The sequence below is a fragment of the Engraulis encrasicolus genome, chromosome 3, assembly GCF_034702125.1.
Source record: "Engraulis encrasicolus isolate BLACKSEA-1 chromosome 3, IST_EnEncr_1.0, whole genome shotgun sequence".
Lineage (NCBI taxonomy): Eukaryota > Metazoa > Chordata > Actinopteri > Clupeiformes > Engraulidae > Engraulis > Engraulis encrasicolus.
In genome coordinates, this window is record NC_085859.1 from 21,448,172 (window position 1) to 21,473,600 (window position 25,429).

A 25,429-nucleotide genomic window follows, 5' to 3' on the forward strand; every position below is an offset into this window, starting at 1 on the left:
TTATATGAAGAGATAAACAATGTTTGCAGCTTTTAAAGAGTACAATAGAGACTGAATGTAAAAAAATACACGCACACAAACAAATACACCAAAGACCTTATTAAGTCAAAGTCAAAAGAGTTAGCTATAATGTCAAGTAGCATAATGAACTGTTTTGGGGGTATGAGAACGACCAAACATTGATGTAGCCTACTCTCTGAACCTAATCTTTTGACATCCAGCGATCGCAAGCATGGCGTTCCGAAAGCCCCATTATACGTAATGAGGGTCACTGGAAGGGTGAGGAGGAGAGTAAATATCATCTTTTCCACACTGCTGTTGCCAGGGCCGCATTATCGCAGATGCTAGACATGGCTGCAGCCGAGGGGCCCCCCACCTGCCAGGGAGCCCCCGACTGTCCAAAAAGTGGAATATTGCACAATTGTGACAAAATGCAATATTGAAAAATGAATCTGTCGTGGTGAGTACAGCTGGCAGACATATTACCCTTAGTTCACAGCGAAATGTGCATGGGGGGGGGTCGCACAGCAACCTGTAGACTAGGGGCCCCGGGCCATCTTAATCCGGCCCTGGTTGTTGCTGTATTTGCTGACGGGCCGAACGCATGGGGCTGATATGGAGCTCTGCTGCTGGCCGAGAGAGTTTATTTTGGATTACAAAAAAAAAACTTGGCCCATTGTTGTTGTTCGTCTGAGCGAATCCTGTAAATCATCTCGGCCGCCGCCGAAGTCCAAAGCCCATAAACAAGGGAGAGGGAGAGTCGTTATTACGATTACTCCAATGCCAGAAAAGATTTCCCAATTGCCCTGTAATATTGATAACCAATGAATTACAAATTGCACCGTGGTGAGAGTTGTAATACCAGCGTGGGTGGGGTGGGTGCGGGTGGTGATTAAGAGTACATCATTACTTGAGACTTACATGCATTTGTCAACATCAGAGCAGTACTACATTTCACATTGCCAGAGCAAATAAATTATTGTTCCCTGTCTTGCTGCTCAGTCATTTGATCTGTTGCAGGGCCTTTCGTTTAATCTCTTTTGCACCCAAAACAAATAAAAGAAAGCTTGTGGAGTTATGGCTCGGGGGCAAAGAAAATCAACATTTTAGCAACGGCACTTCATGAAATCAGCGGCAGTGAACCATATGTAACGTAGCCAGACAGAACACATTAAAAGCACTCTCCTGTGCGAAAAAGCAGAGTCTGAAGTGCCTTTGTCTAATCTACTGCAAATGGCAAAGAAATGGGAAAAGATTGCAGAGACACAACATTGTGGCACCAACAACACCTTATCATGACACTTCAGCAAACAAAAGTCTGCGTGTCTGAGTGTGTGTGTTTGGGGGGGGGGTTGTGTGTTTGTGTGAGCCAAAGTCTCGGTGTGTGTTATTGAGTGAGCCTGTGTGTGATAACGTGACATTCCACTAAACAGAGCTGTGTGTGTATGTGTGTGTGTGTGTGTGTGTGTGTGTGTGTGTGTGTGTGTGTGTGTGTGTGTGTACAAGGCATTTGTGGGAGTAAAACTATAGCACTTCACTAAACTAAAATGTGTGTCCATGTGCGGGTGTGTTTCAGTGTGTGTACATGTGTGTGTGTGTATGTGTCAGTGTGTGTACATGTTTGTTTGTGTGTGTGTGTGTGTGTGTGTGTGTGTGTGTGTGTGTGTGTGTGTGTGTGTGTGTGTGTGTGTGTGTGTGTGTGTGTGTGTGTGTGTGGCACTTCGCTAAACTGAAATGTGTGTCCATGTGCGGGTGTGTTTCAGTGTGTGTACATGTGTGTATGTATGTGACAGTGTGTGTACATGTTTGTTTATGTGTGTGTGTGTGTGTGTGTGTGTGTGTGTGTGTGTGTGTGTGTGTGTGTGTGTGTGTGTGTGTGTGTGTGTGTGTGTGTGTGTGTGTGTGTGTGTGTACAAGGTATTTGTGGCAGTAAAACTGTGGCACTTCGCTAAACTGAAATGTGTGTCCATGTGCGGGTGTGTTTCAGTGTGTGTACATGTGTGTGTGTGTATGTGTCAGTGTGTGTACATGTTTGTTTGTATGTGTGTGTGTGTGTGTGTGTGTGTGTGTGTGTGTGTGTGTGTGTGTGTGTGTGTGTGTGTACAAGGTATTTGTGGCAGTAAAACTGTGGCACTTCACTAAACTGAAATGTGTGTCCATGTGCGGGTGTCTTTCAGTGTGTGTACATGTTTGTGTACGTATGTGTGTGTGTGTGTGTGTGTGTGTGTGTCCGCAGTACAACAGTGCATAGCAGGAGACAGGAGACAAATGGACGGTGGCAGGGTCGCTGACAGCTTTGGCTGGGGCCGGGACAAAATCGTAGAAAGGGCCCTCCCATCAATACATGCAATGTAATGAGGAACCAATTCTGGGCCCCACCTTTGTCTGGGACCGGGACAAACGACCCCTTTGTCCCCCCCTCTCGGCTCCCCTGGACGGTGGTGGCAGACTGGCGGCGGAGTCCCACTTCACTTCACCAGCCGGTGATTTCTCTGGTGTGGTTGCAGGCGCGGCCCTGGGCCTTGAGCCGATTCTGCTGGGCCTCCCTCAGCTGCCCCGCGTCCAGATGATGGATGACCATCAGGTACCTGCAGGGTCGCCACCAGGGCCGTAACCAGACATGTTCAAATACCGAGGTCAAATACTGCCTGCTGTACGGCAGTGTTTCCCAACCTTTTTTTGTCTCGCGTACCCCCTAAACCTCTTAGTTGTGTCATGAGTAGCCCCTAATTCATGTTCTATATCACTTTCTCTGTCCTGATGTGACTGCTCCATATATTTGTTATAAAAATAACATCTTTCCAAGTACCCTCTGCAGTGTGCTCACGTACCCCTAGTGGTACACGTACCCCTGGTTGGGAAACACTGCTGTACGGCATACTGTACATTTAGAATGCTTCAAACACTTCAGTCAAACTCTTAAGTTTGTTTTCATTAATCACTGCCTTGAGGATTAAATGGGAGTGGAATATATTATATAGACTGAATTTAGCATTGTTGATCACATATCAGTTTTCATCAATAGATTAATTTTACATTACTGAAAGAAAATACAGAGGACATGACCTCTGTATCCTCAATGGTAGTTACGGCCATGGTTGCCACATTTCAGTGGTAAAAAACCGGGACACATTGACGCGCCGGCACGAAACATTAATGATATGTGTTCATTTCAATGGGGTAATATGAAGACGCGTATTGTAAAAAAAAACGGGACAGTTATTCCATTTACCCGGACAGACAATAAAAAACGGACAATCCAGGAAAAACCTGGACGTGTGGCAACACTAGGTACCTGTAGTTGCACACCCTCCAGTTCACGTTGTGCTTGGCGAAGCGGCCGCTGTCCCTCACCGTCACGCCCACCTCGCGGGCCAGCACGCCCACGTAGGCGTCCTCCATGGGCACAGGCGGCACGTCCCGCGCCGCCTCCACCATCTCCCGCGCCACGTCCAGGGACAGGACGTAGCCGATCCCGCTGGCGTACGGCGGGTACTCCTGCTCGCGGAAGTCGTCCTTGGAGACGTACCACTTGCTGCGCTGGTCCCGGATGACGTGCCTCCTGCCCAGGTGGAACACAGAGCCCACGTACACCCCGGCGCTGTCCTGGTTGAACTCAGTCAGGTAGCGAGGCAGGTAGTAGGTGTTGACGAAGCAGTCGTCGTCTGTTTTGAGGACGAAGCGAGGCCTGCAGTGCTCGGACGCCCACCACAGGCCGTGCATGACCTTTAGGGTGAGGTTGCGGTAGCAGTCCTCGTAGTTGCCCAGCAGTATGTCCCCGTAGTCCTGCTGCTCCTGCGCGATGTGCGGGAAGACGCCCGACTCGACAGGTTGGCCCACAAGAAACACGACTCGCCAACGGTAGTCCGCAGCAGCAGCAGCAGCAGCAGCAGCGACCTCTCTCGGCTTCTGTGCCCAAGTATTGCGGATGGCGTCTCTCTGCTCGGTGTGCCAGAGGGACGACGTGACCAGAATCACCACCAGCAGATCTCCCGGGCACTCGGGCGGCTTTTGATCTACCCGCCAGAGCGTCTCGAAGCCGATGCCCCTGCGCTTGTGTCGGCGTGAAGGCAGTCGACTCCCCCGACGGGCCGCTGTAGGATTAGGCCCCGAATCCCAATGCTTCAGGACAAGCGGCGGCGGCGACTCCTCTTGGGTGACGTAGGCGAGCAGCTTCAGGATGACCAGAGAAGTTAATGCGCTGGCACAGACAAGGGCACAGAATTGCCAAGACAAAGAAGGTAATTTCATGGTGGAGTGGTGGTGGCGCCGGATGGCATGGTGGAGTTATTCCGTGTGCCCTCGGCGTCGCGTTGGATTGGGGTGCTTTTGTCTGTCATGGTGTGTAAACAATCTTCCCGAGGCCCTTATCAAACAGCCCCAATACACAATTAGGTTTCTCAAAACCACTCCATGTTTGTCTTTAGCAGCTTATCCTCCTTGCGCACCACCCGCTTCTGTAACAAAAGAAAGGGATGAAGGTTAATAGATAAAAAACCCATTGCCATTTATTGCATTCATTTATTTATTTTGGAGGTGGCAAAGGTGGCATTGAAACACAGAGCGTAAATAACATAGGCCGCATCTTAAGAGCTTGCTGGGATCCTGCTCCTGCCGTGACTACCGTATGTCTTAGAATAGAGTGCGACAACACTTGGTAAGGGTGCCATGTGTGCAAAAAGCCAAAGCTGCAGCTCAGAGAGAGAAAGAGAGAGAGAGAGAGAGAGAGTATCAAGAAGGCCGAGCGAGTGAAGTTTGCATGAAAATAACTGGGGCAACTTTTTCTCGTCCCTCTGCGATTTCACAACAGCTTTTCTGATAATGGCCTCAGCGTCAGCACGAAAGCATTTGAGGGCCTTTTCAAACTCTGACACGCTATCCTCTTTGAATTCCAAACGGCGCCCAGGACACATTGCACATAACTAAGGAGCAGGTGCTTTGTGAAAAAGCCAAGCAATAGCAACCAAGGTGCTCTTTCAGTTCTTCTAAATGCCATTATAAACGACCTCAGGGCAGTGGGGAGCCTCTTTCATTTGCAGCATATGATCGCTCTCGGAACCAGGGCCACCGCTAAGGCCCCAAGCACAACTGGTCAGGAGGACCCCCTCATGATTAAATAATAGTAATAACAACAATAATAATAATATGGGCAGTCATGGGTGAGCGGTTAGGGCGTCAGACTTGCATCCCAGAGGTTGCCGGTTCGACTCCCGACCCGCCAGGTTGGTGGGGAGAGTAATCAACCAGTGCTCTCCCCCATCCTCCTCCATGACTGAGGTACCCTGAGCATGGTACCGTCCCACCGCACTGCTCCCCATGGGGCGCCACTGAGGGCTGCCCCCTTGCACGGATGAGGCATAAATGCAATTTCGTTGTGTGCAGTGTTCACTTGTGTGCTGTGGAGTGCTGTGTCACAATGACAATGGGAGTTGGAGTTTCCCAATGGGCTTTCTTTCACGCTTTCAATATTAATAGGCTATGAGAAAAGCATAGCACAGCTAAAATTTAGATAGATAGATCCTTTAAAGAAACATGATGGGCCTTATGATGATATATGTGTTGTGTTTTTTCAAGACATTTTTTTTTTGTCAATCTCAATTTAACTCCTTAGCGCAGCACTGTGGCTCTCTGTAATGTCATAGCAATCTTGTTATGATGTAGTTAAGCATTTTCAGCAAGTGAATAGGGTCGACCGGCGACCCCTGCTGCAGTAAGAGGCTACGAGGCCTCAACTTTGGGGGCAATGTGGTTGGTGCCCTAAGCACTCTGCGCACTCTGCTCATGTCTAGCGCCGGCCCTGCTCAGCACCGACCTTCTGTAGGCGTGACTGACACTTTATTTGCTCTCGTTGCTTCAGAGACACAGACTCTGCTGTGTTCTGAATAATCCACCGGAATTAATTTGACGCCTAATGGCGCGGCATGATGTAAGCTTTTACGTGTGCGGGTGATGACTGGATCGGCGACACAGGCGCAGGAGTGCAGGCGAGTATCAGAGGTTAAAAAATGGCTCCTCGGAAGGACATCATAAATCACATGGCCATCAGGGAGCCGGTGTCATCAGTATTCTGCGGGGACCGCCCCAGCATTTCCATTGTGTGTGAGGTTGTTTTTTTTAGGTCACTGTCATTTCTTTCTTATTTTTTCTAAAATGGACTTGTGTTATGGGTGTTGTGTTATGATCATGCAGGGAAATACATATGAAAATGCTACTGTAGCACCAGCAATACGGCTTAATATTGTTCTCTCGCCACAGTTATGCATTTGGGCAAACACTTGGCAAAAGAAGATACATCAAAATGCGAAAAAAACACAGCATGTTTAGTTGCCGAAATGTGCACCAGCCATTTGTTTCCCCACTGTGGTAGAGATCGGAAAATAATATCCTGTCACAGTTGTGATGATGGCTGATGGTATGGAGGAGCACATGTGTGTACACACACACACACACACACACACACACACACACACACACACACACACACACAAACACATCATCATCATCATCATCATCATCATCATCATCAGATGGGTGTAGGAGCAAGTTAGTGAAGTTCCCTGTATAAAATATGCAGGCATAAGGGAAAAAAGTTATTTTCACTTTCTGAACCTGGAATCTGAACCTGTTTCCCTGCTAAAATATAAATAAAAAATGACAGGATGAGAGCACATGCTTATAGATTTCAACAGTAGACTACATGTTAACAATGAGACACATGGAACATGTCTTACCAGGGATTGTGTCTCTGGCTCAGGCATGACTGAATCTGTGACAGGCTTACCTCAGGTCAGCAGAAACTATGTTAGCTAGAGAAAGAAAAAAATCACTATCTCTGACAGTGGATCCATACCGACCAAAGCACCTCCCCATGTGCCACCCAATAGAAAGCGTTTTACTCAGTTATAGTTTATGGTCCCTGCTGAAGTGTATTAATGTAACATTGTTGAATGAGGCCGTCATAGGAGTTAGTATTAGGTATGTAGGCTACCATACAGTGAGAGTAGACAATAGGCCTTGCTACATATAAAAGTAAAACTGGTGATATATTGCTGTGAATGATATTATCAAATTAATGTTATTAGTAAGGGTTTGGTTGTGACTCATTTTCATGAAAGATGTCTGCAATAACACATGGTACAGTATGTTTTGTTTATTGTTTTTAATCTCCGACCTAGAAAATGTGAGGCAAATAAATAGTTTCCCTTTTCAGCTGGCACATTTGTCCAGCGCCGCCGCTGCCTCATTGACTTTAATGTGACACACTGCAGCAGAATATCTTTAGTGTTATCAGGGAAGCAATGACCTTTGGTTTGTGGGTTGAAAATTCACTAACAGTGTTGTCGAAGCATTGCCCATAAAACCTCTTTCCACTAAAAGGTAGCCTACTTCATAAGCTATTTTTCTTCCTCCTCACTCACCTCATAATAAATCAATTTCATATACTTTACAAGAGCGTGGACGACATAGTGCACAGGCTATAAATTGGCCTTTACTCCCCTGTCCATTGCTCACAGTCTCGGTCTACTGTAATAAAAAAGCTAAAAAACAAGGTGCACCAACTTGATGCACAACATGTTGCAACACGTTGCCAAGATCAACCAAGGTTCTGTGTTTATTTTAATAAGTGGATGAAAAATGCATGGTAATCATTCATTGGTCATTAAATTGAATTACCATGCATTTCTCACAAAGGTGAACGTCAGCCTTTTATCCTTTATGCATTTGAATCCTTTATTGCTTTCTTGTGGACATTTCATTACCAACCCGCTGTTGAGATTTGAAAGCAATTAAACATGCGAAACTGTGTTCTGATGGAATCTTCCCGCACACGTTCTTAATTTGGTAACTCACTTCCAATACATCACGCGGCTTGTTGAAGTGAATAATAATGCAGGTTTATTTATTTATTAGTCTCACCAAGGCATGGCGTATTAAATGGATGAGTGTTTACTTCTTCGACGCGAGTGAAAGTAAGTCACAAAGTCCATGAAATGCATATTCACGTCCTCTATGAATAATGGATCAACTTGCGAGATGGGAAGCATGCCAGAATGAACTTCCATTTGTCTCTCTTTAACAAATGTGCATACCTTATTTAAATAATAATTATTCATAAAAGCATGGTGCAAGCAATGAAAAAAATTGCACACGCCCCAGGTACAAGTCAAGCTTCTCTGGAGCTGTGAGCTTATTTTGAATGTGCCGACACAAAACTCCACCACACAACCACAAACCTGACTCAGCTGCTGTTCCCCCCTACTAACCTTTGCTTGGGAACAACCCAGGGAGAACAGAGAGAGAGAGAGAGAGAGAGAGAGAGAGAGAGAGAGAGAGAGAGAGAGAGAGAGAGAGAGAGAGAGAGAGAGAGAGAGAGAGAGAGGCAGGCAGATCGAATGCTTGTGTGCTGTGCTTGCTTCTCCCCCTTGACGTGCTCCACATACTGTATCTGGGGGAAGCTTTCAGGAAGCTGGTGGATGAGGACGGCTCGTTCTTAATGAGCTCCATGCTCAGCCAGCCTGCAAGTGCCCTGTGGAGAGAAAACTCCCCAACAACTTGCTTTCAGATGATTGGGTCATGCCTCATGAAAGCAGTTAAGGTTCACCGTATCCTGATAGGAACGGCACATTCACGGGGGACATGCTAGGTGGTCTGGCCCATGGATTCTTTTTTTTCCGTTCTTGTTGATAAAATTGTGGGAAGTCTTCAAAATATGTATGCACTTCAAACTGAGTTTATGAATGGGCGGTCCAAAAGCACAAGTTAAAAGCTTACGTACTATATCTTAGATGAGAAAATGCAGAGCGCCAAATACAGAGTGACAAAAGTATCTTGACTTTAAATACTTAACAGCAGTGCTTAATTTGAGGGGGAGGAAGCGGGAGCTAGCTCCGGAACATCAGACGAGAGCTCCGGAACCTTGGATGGAACCTCATGGAAATACATCACAGATCCCCCTCGTGGGGGAGCCACCCATTCCCTGCGCTCCAGGACCCCCCGCTTGACAAATTAAGCACTGCTTAACAGTGGTTCTCTGTCTCTAAGTTAATGTGTCCTGTGTAGGCCTATATACATTTTATTGTCATGTGCAGCCATGTAATAAACAACAGCTTATGTCAGTGTATATACATTATATTTTACTATTGACCCAGGAAAGATGCCTGCAAAATCTGTCCCTTCAGTCAACGGTTTCAACTCTATGTGGCCTTTGGGGTAAAAGTAATGGTAACACTTTCTATGAACACTATGAACACTATGACACTTTCCAGTCATGAGCACTCATAACACCCTTGTATTTATAAAGCATTATAAGCTGGAATCATGGTTATTCATTACTGTTAATCTAAAGCATCATGAAACATCATGGGTGTAGTCGTAATGCATTGCAAGTAATTATAATGTGCATTATAATTGGTTATAAATGCGCTCATAATGCGCTATAGATATGGGCTTCACAGAAAGTGTTACCAAAGTAATGTCTCACTCTTGGCCAACAATAGACCCAGGCAATATAATGCCATGTGTTCTGGAAGGATGTTGTGGCATTGTTATTTTTTGTCAAAAAGTTATAGATTAAATCCTGAATTTGTTTAGCCTCGCGAGCCATCCTACGTACTTCCGCCAAAGGATTGGCTCCACTACTGTAGTCTGGCCGTGCTTCTCTGTGGAGTGCTTGCAGCAGTAGAATTTTGATTGCAACGCCCCCCCCAGAAAACAGCCAATAATCGGATACGCCCCCCACGTGGGGACGAAAGGGGGAGAACGCTCGTGACAATGACGTACACATCTGCGCCAGAGCCATTGGTCTGCGCTATGTTGTTGTTGAGTAACTGCCAGCGATTGGGTGAGAGGTGTCCAACAATTTCAAACTATAACTGAGTGCAAACTTCCTGCTTTCTACAATCGCTTCAGAGCAAACAAATGCCAGACCATAAATACGAAATGAAATGGTAGTATTATGGGATGGTCAGGACCAGGCTAGAATTTGTTGCCCACAGGACCAAAAAAACAGACGACGGTTCAGAAAGGTAAAAATCCTGACACTGTGTGCTCATTGGTTTTGTTTATTCAAGGTCAAATATTAACACAATGCTAATTCATACTCATGTTAACTTGTTTGCATGCGGTGCTTGGAAAAAAAAACACAGGCCTACAAAGACATAGCTGTGAAAGGGTTTTAAAACTTGAATGGGAAAGTAATAGCTAGTAACCCTTTGCCAACTTTTAAGCTTTGAGGGAATAGTTTTCTGACAACATAATTTCAGGAATTAATGGAAACTGTTCTGTTACAAAGCTCAGACCCAGGAAAAGTGCAAAACCAAGTAGTTCTTCCGTTGGAAACCGCAAAGACAAAAACCTTACAACTCATTACAAGAATCCTACAAATCAATAACGCAAAATCAACCATGAAGTAAGAGGAGAGGGGGGAAACAAGACCAAAGTTAATATTTGTACAGAGATCTTCCAAACAACAAGAGAGTACCTGTCTGACATTTTGAGACATGGCATGTATTTGAACGTACACCATCTGCAAATAACAGGCAGGCTTGCAGCAAGAACAGAGCAGCAAGAGATGCCCCCTGAAAAGGCAGACTGCAGAGCCAGTGTCACCTGAATGACATTTTGAACCATCACCGTGGATAAGGTGTTCAAACCCCCAGCATGCACCTTCCCCTTCCCCTCGGACACCTTGAAGTGTCTCAGTTCTGGCAGAATCACAGTGGGGACAATATATTCCATTATATTCTGCATGCCTGCAAATCTCCCTGAAAATGTCAACAAGTAAATAAAGGGCATCTTCCATCTCCATGAAGAAAGAGATTTGGAGGCAGGGGCTACTTTGAAAGTAATATCGTGGCTTATGCACACGGTGACCTTTGCGTCACGGGAGACCTTCCTCCCACTGGCGTACAGAAGAAACACCAGGTGTGGCAACAGGTCAGAACTGTGAGATGAAGTATTCGCTGAACATGAGAACACTTTTTATTTTATTTTATTTACAGTGTTCCAAAAATAGCCCACAACGAATAGGGCAGAGCCAAGGCATGGAACAATAACGACATTGGAGTCCACTGTCAACCATTTGCAAAGGGAAACCAGTCCTTCCAGTTCCAATAGGCTACCAATAAACCATGCAGGTCAAAACCAGGAAGCGGCAGTGCAGATGTAATAACATTTTACGTGGCCACTCAGCCGTCACGCGGAACACGTAAACAACACTAAAGACAAACTTCACAAAATGTTTTATACTATTCGTTACGCGAAAGTGCCAGACGATATTGTGGAAGTAAACGAGACGAGCGAACAGGAAGATGAAGATAAGGAGCAGTCAATAATTTACCTGCGTCCGTAAGTAGCCTAAATGCGAAATTAAACTCATTCGCTCATTAGTTGGGGTTTCGGTAACCTACAGAGAGTCGTGGTAACGCAAGTGTTTCAGTGACACCCCAAACGCACCCTTAGTCAAATAGCCTAAATTCATACCGGTGGTGAGAAAGTGAAAGCGGTGATATTGTGCAGGTGCGCACAGCATATCTCTTGGCCGAGGACGTCCGTGCGGAAGGCTACAGGCAGGCCAAAATAAAACTTACGCGGGATGATTCACACAGTAGGCCTACTACGGACTAGTAGCCAAGTATGCATAGGTTACCTAATATTTTATTATCTCAAGTGGAGGTGAGAAAAGGGTCTATTTACACTAGTTTTGTATTTTAGTAAATAAATGACAATTCATGCTGAATAAAATCATAACAATGCCATTGACTTCTGTAGACATTTTTGAGGTAAAGGCAGTGCTATGTTGCCAATTAAAAGCAAAGAAGCAAAGCAAGAATAAACAGGGGCCTACATTTACTTCTGGTATGGGCTAAACATGTCTTGAGTTACACGAATGAAATCAGAAGCCCTGTCCATCATAAACCATACCGGGCAAGTAAATCTGATAAAGCTGTTGATCAAGTAATTCTTAATAGTAGTACTGTAGGCCTACTCTAACTGCAGGGGTGCCATTGTTATTACATGTTAACCAATAGCATATGGCTACAGCTCTGCTTACACCTGAAATATGTAGTTCACACACAGCATTAACACTCTGCTTCAATGCTTGGCTGAATTTGTTGTCTTTTAATACACCTGTAGGCCTACTGCACCTGCAGGCTTTTCATGCTGTCTGTGGTGTCTCTATTGGGAGTTTTGCCTTGATATGCGGCATGAATTATGATTCAGAGTAACAGCGTAAGGGCTCTTGACTGTGGTACTGCCCGTGGCCCGTCTTCTCCATCAGTGTTAATGGAGTCTCATGAAGTATTGCGTCTAGGAATGCTCTTCTTTTTTTTTCTGGTGCCAATGCCTGAAGAATATTCTGTCAGACACTGAGGTGAAGACAGGATCAAAGATGAGAGCCATCTGTTGAAATATGACAGGATTGTAGTCTGCATACTGTAACACAGACAATTTCTGAATCACTCGAAGCGCCGCCTTTTTGCCTTTGAAAGCTGCGCTCATTTGTGAACTATGTAACTCTCTACACTTAGTCTGAACCCATGCTCGCTGCTTTTATCCTTTTAACTCGTCCTCTCCTGCTCTCATTGTGCTGCAGACCGCCTGCCCGACGGAGAGGAGGGAGGAGACCTGAGACATGGGTGCGCGTGGCTGCGGCGCTGGTGCTCTTGGCCATGGTGCTGGGCTTTGTGCTGTGCGAGTGGTCCAGATGTGCCGTGGAGGAGGAGAGCAGCGGGGGCCACATGGACAAGGGCGGTCAAGGGCACGAGCACCATCATCACCACGGAGGAGATGACAGTGGGGGTAATGAGGTTAAAGACCAGAAGGAGGAGGAGGAGGAGGAGGAGAGGAATAAAGGTAATGATGATGATGATGATGATGGCCATGACCCTGACCTTGATCATCATCATCACCATCACCCAGGAGATGAGGATGGGGATAATGATGGTAAAGAGCACAAGGAGGAGGAGGAGGAGGAGGAAGGGGACAAAGAAGGGAGTGAAGATGAGTATGATCTTGAAGAACACCACGAACACCATCATCACCACCCAGGAGATGAGGAAGGTAAAGAGGAGGAGGAGAAGAAGGAAGATGATGATGATGATCATGATCATCATGAAGATAACGACCACCATGAGCACCACCACGACGGTCATGATGACTCTCATGTCCACAAGCACACTCACTCTGGCCCTCTGTTCCACAATGCTGCCATCATCACTCCCTCTGGTGCGACCCATTATCCTCAATGTTATTATTTAGTATTATTGAAACCTGATACTGCAAATAAAATTGGTAATATATCTATCTAAGGTGCCGTTTCCACGTAGCTGGATATTTTTATATGTGGATATTTTTTTCTCCTGCTTGTATTGGTTTTGCATTGGTTTTGGCCTTCCGTTTCCACGTAGCAGATATTTAAAAATCCAGGTGCAGGAGAAAAAAATAGCAGGAGAAAAAAATCTCCTGTTTAGGGGTCTGAAACGCATTTGTTACAATGGAAGTTTTTGTTTTATCCAGATGTTGCGTTTCCACGTAGCAGGAGAAAAAAATACCCTGCTAAAAAAATATCCTGCTACGTGGAAACAGCACCTAAGTTGGAACTGACAATTGAGCATTCGTTTGTTTTTGTTTTTTCATGTAGCTGTTTGTTCTAGAGCTGGGAGAAAGCTTCTTCAAGATGGAGGGAATGTGGTGGATGCAGGCATAGCGGCCCTCCTTTGTCTGGGGGTAGTGCACCCCCATACGTCTGGAATAGGTCAGTATGACGCAAGCCTGGACTGGTTATCTGCAATAGAGGGCATTTCCCGGTGGCCTGACAGTCCTCGGGGGCAGAAATTGTAGTGTTTTCATATTAGAGACTGGCTCACAATTTAGACTGGGACGTAACAAAATGCCCAGGACCAGCCCTGGTATGACATGTGTCCCTGTTTGAGAGGCACTCTGCATGCAGAGCAATGGTGGTGGCTTTAATTCCTGACCCCCACTTTGTTTTAACGTCCTCTCGGGCTTGGTGCAATGCTAGATGTATTTCGGTGTCACCCGGGCTAAGCGTTCTGTCCTACACATCTTGGGTCTCTAAGAATATAGGTCAGCATATTTCGCAAATGCACTTACCAGCTTTATGGATTCGAATTTCACATGTCAGCTTCATCACTCCCGGGAGAATGGAAGCGTTTGTGCCATTTGGGAGAATTCCATCTCCTAAGTGGTGAAGCGCCTCTTAACAGGGGTCAGACCGAAACCCATTTTTGACAAACTAATTTGGCCATTTGAATTTTAGCAATGTCCGACTACATCTATTTTGTAAAAAAGACAGCTACACCCTGCTTTACTTTGCATAAATATTTGAAACGATTGAGCAGGGGAAACGCTGCCTTAATAGCTATTGGCGATTATAATTATAATTGTCTCGCACAAGGTTACTAATAGAACCCTAAGGGCATTGTTATGCATCATGATTATAGATTATTGCGTGAAAATTAAAATGGATGGTTTTATAAGGTGGATCTTAATAATTACAAGGTTGATGTATTTCACACAGAGCTTATAGCCTGTTACTGGAACAATAACTGCACCCTGAACATTTCTTTTATGGTATTTTTTCTTTCTTTTTAAGGTGGAACGTTTTCAGCTATTCTTTACAATCACACAACTGGATCTGTGAAGTCAATTCGAGCCGTGCCCCCAAAGACTAACCTGAAGTCTTTCGGCCTTCCAGCAGTTCTTCCAGGCATACAATGTTTACATGCACAGTACGGACGCCTGGAGTGGGCCAGGCTATTTGAGGAAGCTATTAGCCTTGCCAGGGACGGATTCCAAATTGACCATATTCTCTCCTCTGCCTTGCTGATCAACAAGAGAGGGATTGGCCAATCAAAGTTGTGTGCTCTGTTTTGCGACGAGGCTGGGCGCGTGAAGCCCGTGGGCTCGAATGTCACCAACCAGAATCTATCCGAGGTGCTGCGTGGCATCAGCTTAAATGAGTCCCATTTCCCGGAAATGCTGGCCATGAAATTGGCTGGGGACCTCTCCCCGAGAGAAAGGCGAGATTTCGTCCGCGATGTGCGGCGCGTCCGAGGAGAAATCAATGACCCCCTTATCGCCGCGCGGGAAGAAAAATACATCCTCCTCTCGGGCACTCGCCCGTTCTCAGGGCCTGTCCTATCTGATGCATTAGACGGAGCTGCCGAGCTGATCCACTCCTTGCACAATCGCACCGATCTTAACAGCTCGGCTCCCTCCACCCTCAGTCTTTTAAACTTTGTGAGTGAAATATATAACGCTACCCGGACTGAGGGGATTGGAGGTGCCTCAGAGAGTGCAGCTGTGAATGCGGCCAGCTCTCAAATTGGGGTGATGCACAGCCACGGCCATGTCTTGGTTATCTCCGCGTCCCTCAATAGCCCCTGGGGGTCTGGACGCTACTTGCCATCCAGTGGTGTACTTCTGAGTGACTTTGTGTCAAATGTCAGAGCAGGCGCTCCAATGTTGAACTTCCCTTTGTGGGTGAAGATGAAAAACATGGATGATGATGATGATGATGATGATGATGCAGATGGCGATGAGGAAGAGGATGATGTTCAGATCATTGCCGTGACGGGAGGGACGGGACCTGCCTTGTTGAACGCCGCACAGATCCTAATAAACACATTGGAGCGTGGCATGTCGGCGCAGGATTCGGTAGAGAAGTTGCCGTTTCGCTTTGCCCATCGAAACGCCACGTCTGTGGCTGTGTGTGCGGCCTCCGTGTCAAATGGCACAGACATCTTCGCTTCGCCTCAGGCTAAGCCATCGCCATGGACGGATGGGTGCTCCGACGACTCAACAGCCATGCTCTTTCGGCTGTATGCTGGACACGTGGGGGCTTATGGCACGCCAGCACTGAGAACACACACCGATGGATTCTAAAGGGCATCATGCAACATTATGCATATAATCATCAGACCCTTATTTCATTCACCTTTTCAAACGGTCCGATAGACACACAACCACACGTACCGTACACACACACACGCACACACACACCAAAGATACAAGGATGTATTGGTCACATATTTAGTCATTTTTGTAAAGCATATAGTGAAATGAACTGGTGTGTGTAAGCACACTCAGTAAACACACACACACACACACACACACACACACACACAAACACACACACACACACACATGCACACAGATGTTATTTGCCCTGACATATGCAAACTCACGCACACATAAATAAATATTTTTATTCTGTTCTATTTATTTGTATGTTTATCCCTAACACATGCACAGTCCCTCTCTCGTTCTTTCACACGTTTCAAATTACCTAATACAGTATGCAATAATCACATGCTTTTGTTGCCTCATGTCAGCCTATACAGAGATGTAAGGCTGCCCTGTGTACTCCATGTAATAGTATTTTGTTGTCAAATAATATGCACTGAATACCATGAAGCTGTGAATGCACTGAGATTATATCCTTAGATCACTGTAGTGTACTAGATTTCAATGGGCTCTGTATGTAATCACATGCTTTGAAATGAGATGAAAACTGTTACTATTTTTCATTTTTATTTATTTATGGAGATGTGTGGTATTGTGTTATTATACTGTCCTTGTTTATATGGATGAACAGTTTTGAATGTTTGCACTGAATCTCTCCACAAACTCTGTTGCTGAATCGTTTGGTTTGTTGCAGATAGTTCCGTTTTTTTTTTGCTGGAGGCCCATTTTTTACGCTGATCTTGTGTCTAGTAAGAAAGTCTTTGCTTTTTTGTGTTTCTCCTGCATACAGAGAAGTGCATCTTTGGTCTTCACCTCCTCATTGATTTTATTGTCTCTTTTGATCCTTTGAATCATTTGTCCTCTTCAAACTCGAGCCCATGCATTCTGATGTCTCATTGCCAAGTCGTATACAGCACAAACTTTCCTCAGTGTATCAAGGCCCCTGTCTCCTTTTGTTGCACTGATAAGTTTGAAAGAAGCAGTGCGGCGGAATGTACATGAAAAAGTGTTTGATGTCAAACTAAATGGCTCTATAGTTTTAGATAGCGATGATGACTGAGAATGAGAATAAATCAAGGATATTTAATTTTTATTTCCATATTCGTGTGGTTGTTGTTCAAACGGTGCCGACTCTTGCCAATTGCATTCTGCGCTGTGTGCTGTGAATCATGATATGGGCTTGTTGCAACACGGGTTGGGTTTTATTGTCACAAGAAACCTGTCTGTCGCAGCCAAGAAGCGGCCTTCAAAGTGAAACATCAAAGGAGCCTTTCTCCTCCCTTGTCGCCTCTATGTCTTTGTGTACTGGTCTGTTGTCATCACACGTGTTCCCAAACACACACACACACACACACACACACACACACACACACACACACACACACACACACACACACACACACCAAGCGCTGGTGTGATGGCAAGCCATCCGAGACGAGACGGTGCGTTATCCTCGTCACAGTTGCACCGCTGTGACTACCCACAATCCCCCGCTGCTCCCAGCAGCGCCGCAGCAGAGACTCCCCGCGCGGACAGGCAGCCTGATGCATATTCACACACCGCCTTTCAATTAGAGCCACTTTGTGCATCCCCTCCCCTCTTTGAAAGGCCGCCGACCGCACTGAGATCATGCCAACAACGCCCACCACCAACACCACCACCATCACTACCCCTCCCCACCTCCACACTCGTTCTACATGCACGCACCTGCCGCACACACACACCTCCACAAACACGTCTTACACACACACGCACACACACACACACAGACACACACACACACACGCACGCACACACACACACACACACACACACACACACACACACACACACACACATACCTGCCCTAAATACACACACACGGACACAGGCCCTGCACTCTCTCTCTCTCTCTCTCTCTCACACACGCACACCTACACACCTCCCACTCCCCACTGGGGTGCCCGGCCTGGAGGGTTGTCATTGCCAGGAGAAAGAGGGCAGGTGCCAGGAGAGCCGCAAAGCTGCTGCAGGGAAATCAAAACGCTAGAAGAGAACCCTGACACAGGGATGGACTGGCCATCTGTCATGGCGGGCATTTCCCGGTGGGACCCAGCACCCTCTTGGGCCCCTTTTTTCATTTCTGAAAATTGGGGCCCACGAGGGTGCGGGGCCCATCGGTGAGTCAGTTCTACGTCGCAAATTATGAGGGGCCCCTTTAAGCCAAAAGTGCCCGGGCCCCTATTTCTCCCCCATTTCAGCCCTGACACTGACATACAGCAACATCACCTCTCTACCCCCGAAAACAACACAAGCTGACAGCTCGTTATAACAGGGTCTGCTCTACCGTGCAAAATGTTGTGCGTATGGTGGTTTTACGCTGTGAGCGCTTGATGGGTTCGGGTAGATAGGGATTTTTATTTTGCTTTGTTTTACATGCCACATAAGTGCCGCGATGGGTTGTTACGTAACATTTTCTGAAGTGTTTCTTTTATATGGCTCTCTCAGACAAATGGATTTAACAAGAGTTGTTGTGTTTTTATGCGCCTGTGTCAAGGGCAAGCAGTCCTCTAGACAAATACCTGCCAAGTGGGTTGATGTGTTTGTGTGAGATGCGGTGTGCTTGTGTGTGTGCGTGTGTGTGTGTGTGTGTGTGTGTGTGTGTGTGTGTGTGTGTGTGTGTGCTGTTTGTGTGTGTGTGTGCGTGTGTGTGTGTGTGTGTTCGGATTGAGTCTGAAAATGTGAATCTTCACCAGCCACTGACAAATACAACTCACTTGTGCATACTCTATTCACTATTCACGAACAGATACCGTAGCATTCACCAACCACTAGGCAGTGGACCATTTTTTCTTTTGCCTTTGAACAACCAACAGCTTGTGTTTTATCAGCACTTGACTGGTGGTGTCATTGTCGATCTTGTGGCATGTGTGTGTGTACACGTGTGTGTGTTTCTGAAGTTCATGTCTAGATTTTCTTTTTTTCACGTGTCTGTGTGTGTGAGTCACTATGCAAGCTTATTCACATTCTTATTCACAGTAGCCTATGTCCTGTCTACAGTATGTTTGTGCATGCACATTTTCATTTGTGAGTTTGCATATGTACTGTACAGCATGTGGACACATAGATGTGTATAGAAGACTAGATACGTCACCCCCTTCGCCGACAATTGAAGTCGTGGATTCTGTGGTCAGTTTGGCTCAAGTTGGCTGTGGCAATATGGCCGACCTGTGCGGACGCGGTGGAATATGCGAGAAGGGTCCAGCTGCAGTAAAACAGTTCCACCCTTAATGCAAGCACGCCCATGGGCGTTCCCGGCATTTGCCGTATTGGCCAATCGTGAAGGGATACTGCACGATGTCATTTTCAAGGCCATTTCCGGATGAAGGCTATGTTTGTTATTTACTCTCAATGGTTTGTTACAAAGATATCCCGTGCAAATTGTTATCTTCCAGAGAAACGTTTCACTGAACATTCCACTGACATAATATTCTCAACAATCTATGTAAGAAAGTGAGATAAATCACACATTTTCTAATCCCAAAATGTCTTTTGCTTTGTCTTCCCGTACCTCGGACATTGTAGTCTACTGCTTAGGACTCGTGTCGCTATGCACAAATTTGTCATAGCAACGTATCAGGTCGCCAAATGGCTTTAATTTCAACACGACGACGGTGGACATTACCTAACCTAGCTGTGTGTATCGAGGTCACTGTTAACACTGTGTAGGCTGTATGATTAAACATCCTTTCCAGGCTATTAACACACCCGGAAAAATAATAATTAAAAAACCCTTTTTGGCGAGGTTGTTCACTTGGTAAGACATGATATAGGCTACTTAGAAAAGTTTGAAATGATGTAAAACATCAGCAACACATTCCCGACTTTTTAAAGTAATGAGTGTCACCTCACCACATTTATGTGGCAATGTGGTCAGCTTGGGAAGAGCATATATTAATGAAAAAAATATATGAAATAGTATTTGAAATGGCAATAGGCTATTTGTTTGTTTTATTGGAGAAAAACGATTTCTTCATTACCAAAGGCCTACCATACTCCATGTCTGTCTATGATTTAGGATTGACCACACTATTGAAGCTTACCTCTTTATCCAGGAGAGGTTCCAGATTGGCCTGTCTTAATTCAAAGGTCATCAGAAAACAGATATTTTTTTTCCCTACCATCATAACCAGTGTTTGTGCGTACATAATCAGGACCGCTGACAGCTTTGGCTGTGCCCAGGACAAAGTCATCTGAAAGGGCCCCCTGCACTCAATACATAGACTACATACAATGTAATGAGGACCCATTCCTGAACCCCACGTCTCACTGGGCCCAGGTAAACGGACCCCTTTGTCCCCCGTCAGCTTCCCTGCATGTAGGCCACATACATTGCTGAAAGAAGTGAACGAGACAGGAATGAAATGTGAAAATGTATTTCTGTTTACTTTTACACTATGAAGTGTGAACGGTCACCTCTCCTCCTCATATTCAGAGTGCATAAAACAGCACTCAACTGTGTGGTCTGTTGATAGCCTGTGTAGTACAGTAGATCAGACTCCATTTTTTGACAAAAATCTATGTAGGGTTAACACAAAGTTTGAAATTGTGTTTGACCAGTCTCCAATGTGCAGTTTAACTAATAACTAAAAATAATGCATTGACATGAAATAGCCTACAGACTGATACATACAATAAATACAGTCACACAGACACAAACTGTGTATTTATTGACCATCAGTATGTTAATCTTCTTATTGCACACTAACACAGTGGACACACACACTAACACAGTGGACACACGCACACGCACACACACACACACACACACACACACACACACACACACGGCAGGAGGAGATCATACAGGTGATGTGAAGATGCTGTATATAAGGTGCAATGAGTAAAGTGTACGTGGCATGGTGAAAGAAGTGTTCATGGAATATTCTCCAGTGTCCTTGGAATATTCATGTGGTTTTCTTCAGTGCGTTGAGGAGTCTGATGGCTTGTGGAAAGAAGCCGTTTCCCAGTGTGCTTGTGCGGCACCACATGCGCCTCCCTGATGGTAGTAGGGAGGGATACAGTCTGTATGCTGGATGAGTTGTGTCTTTATGATGTTCATTGCCCTCTTGGAACAGTGTGAAGTGTACAGATCCTGAATGGCTGGTAGGGGTGATCTTATGAGCTTTTCTGCCGTTCTCACCACACTCTCTGTACTGCCTTCTAGTCTTCAGCTTGACGGCTGCCATGCCAGACAGAGAGGCTGCTGGTCAGGATGCTCTCAATGACACCCCTGTAGAAGGTGGTGAGTGCCGATGTGGGGCGGTCGGCTCTTCTCTCTCTTTGCAGGAAGTGGAGTAGTGTCTGTGCCTTTTTGAGATGGTGGAGCCATGTGGTGCAGTTGGAGCCATGTGGTGCAGTTGGCAGAGGAGGAGCGGCACAGTGGTTGGTGCTGGGTTGATCAGGTTCAGAACCAAAGTTGCTGGTGTCATCAGCCCTCCCTCTGAAAACTGGCTCCGTGCCTGTCAAAAAAAAAGGCATGCTAATGTTATGAATGAAAATAAAGACAAAAACAAGCATCCCCTATCTACCTACAGAAAGACATGACCATGACATGACCATGTGCATATGCTTGTGCACACGCCCCCCCACACACTGCTACTGTCTTAAAGTGTGGCACGCAGGCAGGCACGCAGGCCTATTCTCCCCCCTTTGCCTCAAGTCAAGTGTGCATTTTAGAGGTTGGCCTCACCTGCACATGTGTGAAGAGCAGGGAGATGGGAGGTTGAGGATGACGAGGCAGGGCAGGAGGTTCTCCTTGTGAGCTGCCCTGGTCCTGATGCTGATTGCCCATCACCATGCTGTGGCTCATCAAACCCATTACTGGCATATCGATGCTGAACAGGAACGACTGCTTCCATCTGCACACATGCACACATGCACACAGACACACACACACACGAGAGGGTATACATAGAATACACTACATAAAAATCACACCCATCATTTTAATGCAGAACACTAGGCTGAAGAGATACAGAGCTTCTGGCCTGTACAGGGGTCACTACTACTGTGCCAGTGTTTTGTATTATCCTCTATACACAAGTTCTGCTATAAATAAACACAGCACATGAAGGATCACTGTATGAAATACTTATTGGTCTAGTGCAGAACAAAACGGATTCAGTGATTTACTCACCACTGTGTGCAAGTTTCTGTGTTCAGCTCAGGTGGAAGCCTCCATCACAACATGTTGGTACTGACATCAACCATCTTTCAGAAAACTGCCTGCCTGTCAGAAATAGCAAAATTATGTTACCACAACAAGGTAGTATCTTAGACACCCTTAACCAAAGGCAGACAGACACACACTGCCACTGTCTTGGTTCTAGGACACACACACGCCCTTTAAGGGTCACATGTATAATGACCGGGTTCTCACTCACTCCTTTTCTCCTACTTTTGCCTCAGACAATGTAGTGAGTTTTTTTTTTTTAAAAATGGCCTTACCTGCACATGTGTGAAGGGCAGGAAGAGAGGTTGAGGATGGAGCTGCCAGTCAGGAGGTCCAGAGCTGTCCTGGTCCATCACCATCATGTGGATCATCAACCCCAACTTCTTATATCTGCGTGCACACATTCTCTCTCTCTCTCTCTCTCTCTCTCTCTCTCTCTCACACACACACACACACACACACACACACACACACACACACACACACACACACACACACACACACACACACACACACACACACAGAGAGAGATACAGGTTATATGGCACATCAGGAGGCAGGGGTATTGTTGCGCTCTAGATGTTTAGAAATAAGTAGGTGCATGGACCCAAAAAGTAGAGTTCAATGTGGGAGCACACTAAAAACACTACGGTCAAGTCACTACTCTCTGATGGCAGCAACCTGAAACGTCTGCTCTAATCTGCTCTGAGAATTGTTTAAAAAAAATCTGCTTGTGCTTGACCATAGTGTCTTATTTAGTGTGTGAACCTGCTCCCACATTGAACTATATGGCACATTTAAAATCAGACCCAATGACAAGTCAAGTCGGTTTTATTTTCAATTTCTTTACATGCACTGGTCAAGAATTTATATTACGTTTAACACCAGGTTGAACAAATATGACACCTCCGACTTTCAGTGCTATTCCATACATCTTTGCTTCAAAGAAACACAACTGATAGCTCAGATGATGAAACAGATGTGCACAACGCAGCACAGGAAGAAACTACTGTATAAACACCTTTTGGCCCAGTGCTTAATTTGTTTAAGGGGAAATACAGCATCATTTCGTGATAGCTCGTGGTACAACAAACTTTCAAAACATCCGCGTGTCATTTGAAAGGGATGTCAAAACTATACGTTTATTCAAACGAGTAACAAACACGAAACTGTTATTAATACGGAGATCATTTCGTGATAACTTTGTGGCGAACTTTATGATATTTAAGCAAGGAAGCACACAATCCGATAACCATTCGATAGACCGTCAAAACGTTTATGAATGAACATTTCGTAGTAGGCCTTGTTAACTTGTATTCTAGATATCTGGCTAGCCCTTAGTGTCCTTCATCTCACCCTTGTCATGTTAACGTCTTACCTTACACATAACTATGTACTCCATTTCACATTTGCCTCGTAACAAGATTCTGAGATGTGCTGCCTTTGTCCATTCTGACCAGGCTGGCTAGCTAGCTACCAGGTTGGAAATACCGTAGTAAACTAGCACAGATTTCCCAGGCAGTGAAGCCTGTAGTGGGGTATGAAGGGCAACAGATGTTCATATGTGGGAACCAAAGGCAGTTTCCTTCTTAATATATGCAGCGAAGTAGTCACAAGAATGATAATTACACAGGAATAATAGTTGCTTTGTCTGCCCATAACTTAGTACTGTACATTATGACAAAAACACACAACATGAAACAAACTTACGAAGGGCGGCCTGTTAGCTTGCCTTGAAGCTAAAAAACACATTAGCCAAAACCGCTAGTTGGTTGGCCGAGGTGGTTAAATGTTCGCCCTCCGGCTGAAAGTCAACTCGTAAAGTAACCGTTATGTATATTCATGCATTTATATCGAAATCTTACCGTTGAGTGATCGCTGCAGCGAAATCCATTCAGTCGTTTTTAAAAAATCCCGCGCGGCGCTTGTGTTGTTGTCATTCGGCCGCATGTGACTTCAGAAACCTGAACAGCCAAAGGGGCGTTACTGTGAGGGCGGTCTAGTAAGAATGGGCGTAGCGGTATTAGCTGGACAAGACGCAGCTGGACCATATTGGATTAAGCGGTGATGTATCTAGTCTTCTATACACATCTATGTGTGGACATGCATGTGTGAGAGTGGATGTGTTTGCCCGTGTAGAGCATATCATGCAGCTGCAAGTGCATCATGGATAGATTGGCCGTATGGCATACTGGGCATTTGCCCGGTGGACTGCTCATGATTTTTGGCCTGGCCTCCCCCTCAATGGTTTTAGTCCTCATGCCACTGCAGAGGCCTCTCCAAGACGGTGAGATATAACGCATTTTTGCTGTTGCAGTCCACATAGCTCATATTAGATGACTAATCTCCTCATATGCTTGATTGTCTCTCTGGATGCCTGGTGAACTAATCTCCACTGAAAATGCTCGACTCAGTTTATTTAACCAGGGTGTGATTTGTCAGAAAACCAGAAGGGGGGATATGTTTCAGGTTTCAAGCAATATCAATGGAGTTACATTAAACTATGATTAAAATCATGAAGAAAGTGACAATATCAACACCAGAAGAGGGGATCATCCCCCCCATCTCCCCCAGCCCCGCTACAAATCGCACCCTGTATTTAACCCAGTCCAGCCCTAGTGTGTGTGTGTGTGTGTGTGTGTGTGTGTGTGTGTGTGTGTGTGTGTGTGTGTGTGTGTGTGAGCTCCAGTGTGTGATACTGCATCTGCCCGTAATTGCAGATCAAAAAGGGGGGAGAGCATCACAGCGCTCGTCTCAGAGTGGATGTGACAAGAAATGTGTGTATTGGATAATGTGATGCGCCGCTTGCCTCGCACCAGCTAAATCCCCTTCCAACACTGCACCACAGCACGGCTCCACACATTCCCCTGCCTCTCCACCGCCACTCAAGCGCCTCTCTCTCACCAGGCGGGCAGGCGGGCCTCAGCAACAGTGATATAATGCAGCTCATGCCAGCATGAGGTGTCTCTCTCGTCTCGGCTATAGAAAATATACATTGACTGCGGCTTACACACTTAACCTATGCACCATTTACTATGCATTTACCTTCAGAACACGAAATGCCAAAGACTGGTAACATTCATTCAAGGAGGTGAAAATGTTCTACCTCAGACATCAAATGTTATTTGAAAGAGACTGTGTTGATGAACTATGAATGTTACAAAAAACTGAAGGTTTTTTTGTTGGAGGATTATAGAAAAGCAATCACAGTGGTGGACCAGGGAT

The 25,429-nt window shown here is 45.7% G+C and overlaps 2 protein-coding genes and 1 long non-coding RNA gene across 5 annotated transcripts; 1 reads left to right on the forward strand and 2 right to left on the reverse strand.

Moving 5' to 3' along the window:
• Positions 1–2,473: 2,473 nt before the first annotated feature.
• LOC134444091 (beta-1,3-galactosyltransferase 5-like) lies at positions 2,474–7,089 on the reverse strand. Its single transcript, XM_063193556.1, has 3 exons — positions 6,732–7,089; positions 3,296–4,457; positions 2,474–2,588 (listed from the first exon to the last, which is right to left on the reverse strand). Exons 2-3 carry the CDS (start codon positions 4,249–4,251, stop codon positions 2,474–2,476), a joined length of 1,071 nt encoding a protein of 356 aa, XP_063049626.1. The 5' UTR covers positions 4,252–4,457; positions 6,732–7,089.
• Positions 7,090–10,001: 2,912 nt separating this feature from the next.
• Positions 10,002–17,107, forward strand: si:ch73-337l15.2 (glutathione hydrolase 6). Of its 2 annotated transcripts, none has more exons than XM_063194358.1 (4): positions 10,002–10,025; positions 12,596–13,227; positions 13,643–13,756; positions 14,618–17,107. In XM_063194358.1, the coding sequence occupies exons 2-4, from the start codon at positions 12,672–12,674 to the stop codon at positions 15,907–15,909; spliced, it is 1,962 nt and encodes a 653-aa protein (XP_063050428.1). In that variant the 5' UTR covers positions 10,002–10,025; positions 12,596–12,671; the 3' UTR covers positions 15,910–17,107. The 2 variants fall into 2 exon arrangements, with proteins under 2 accessions (XP_063050428.1, XP_063050426.1); XM_063194356.1 differs by lacking the exon at positions 10,002–10,025 and adding an exon at positions 11,204–11,346.
• A 3,732-nt stretch (positions 17,108–20,839) lies between these two features.
• Positions 20,840–23,350, reverse strand: LOC134445286 (uncharacterized). Of its 2 annotated transcripts, none has more exons than XR_010034218.1 (4): positions 22,480–23,350; positions 22,169–22,257; positions 21,722–21,890; positions 20,840–21,491 (listed from the first exon to the last, which is right to left on the reverse strand). It is a non-coding gene; the product is annotated as an uncharacterized LOC134445286 (long non-coding RNA). The 2 variants fall into 2 exon arrangements; XR_010034217.1 differs by having other exon boundaries at positions 22,169–22,261; positions 22,480–23,349.
• Positions 23,351–25,429: the final 2,079 nt, after the last annotated feature.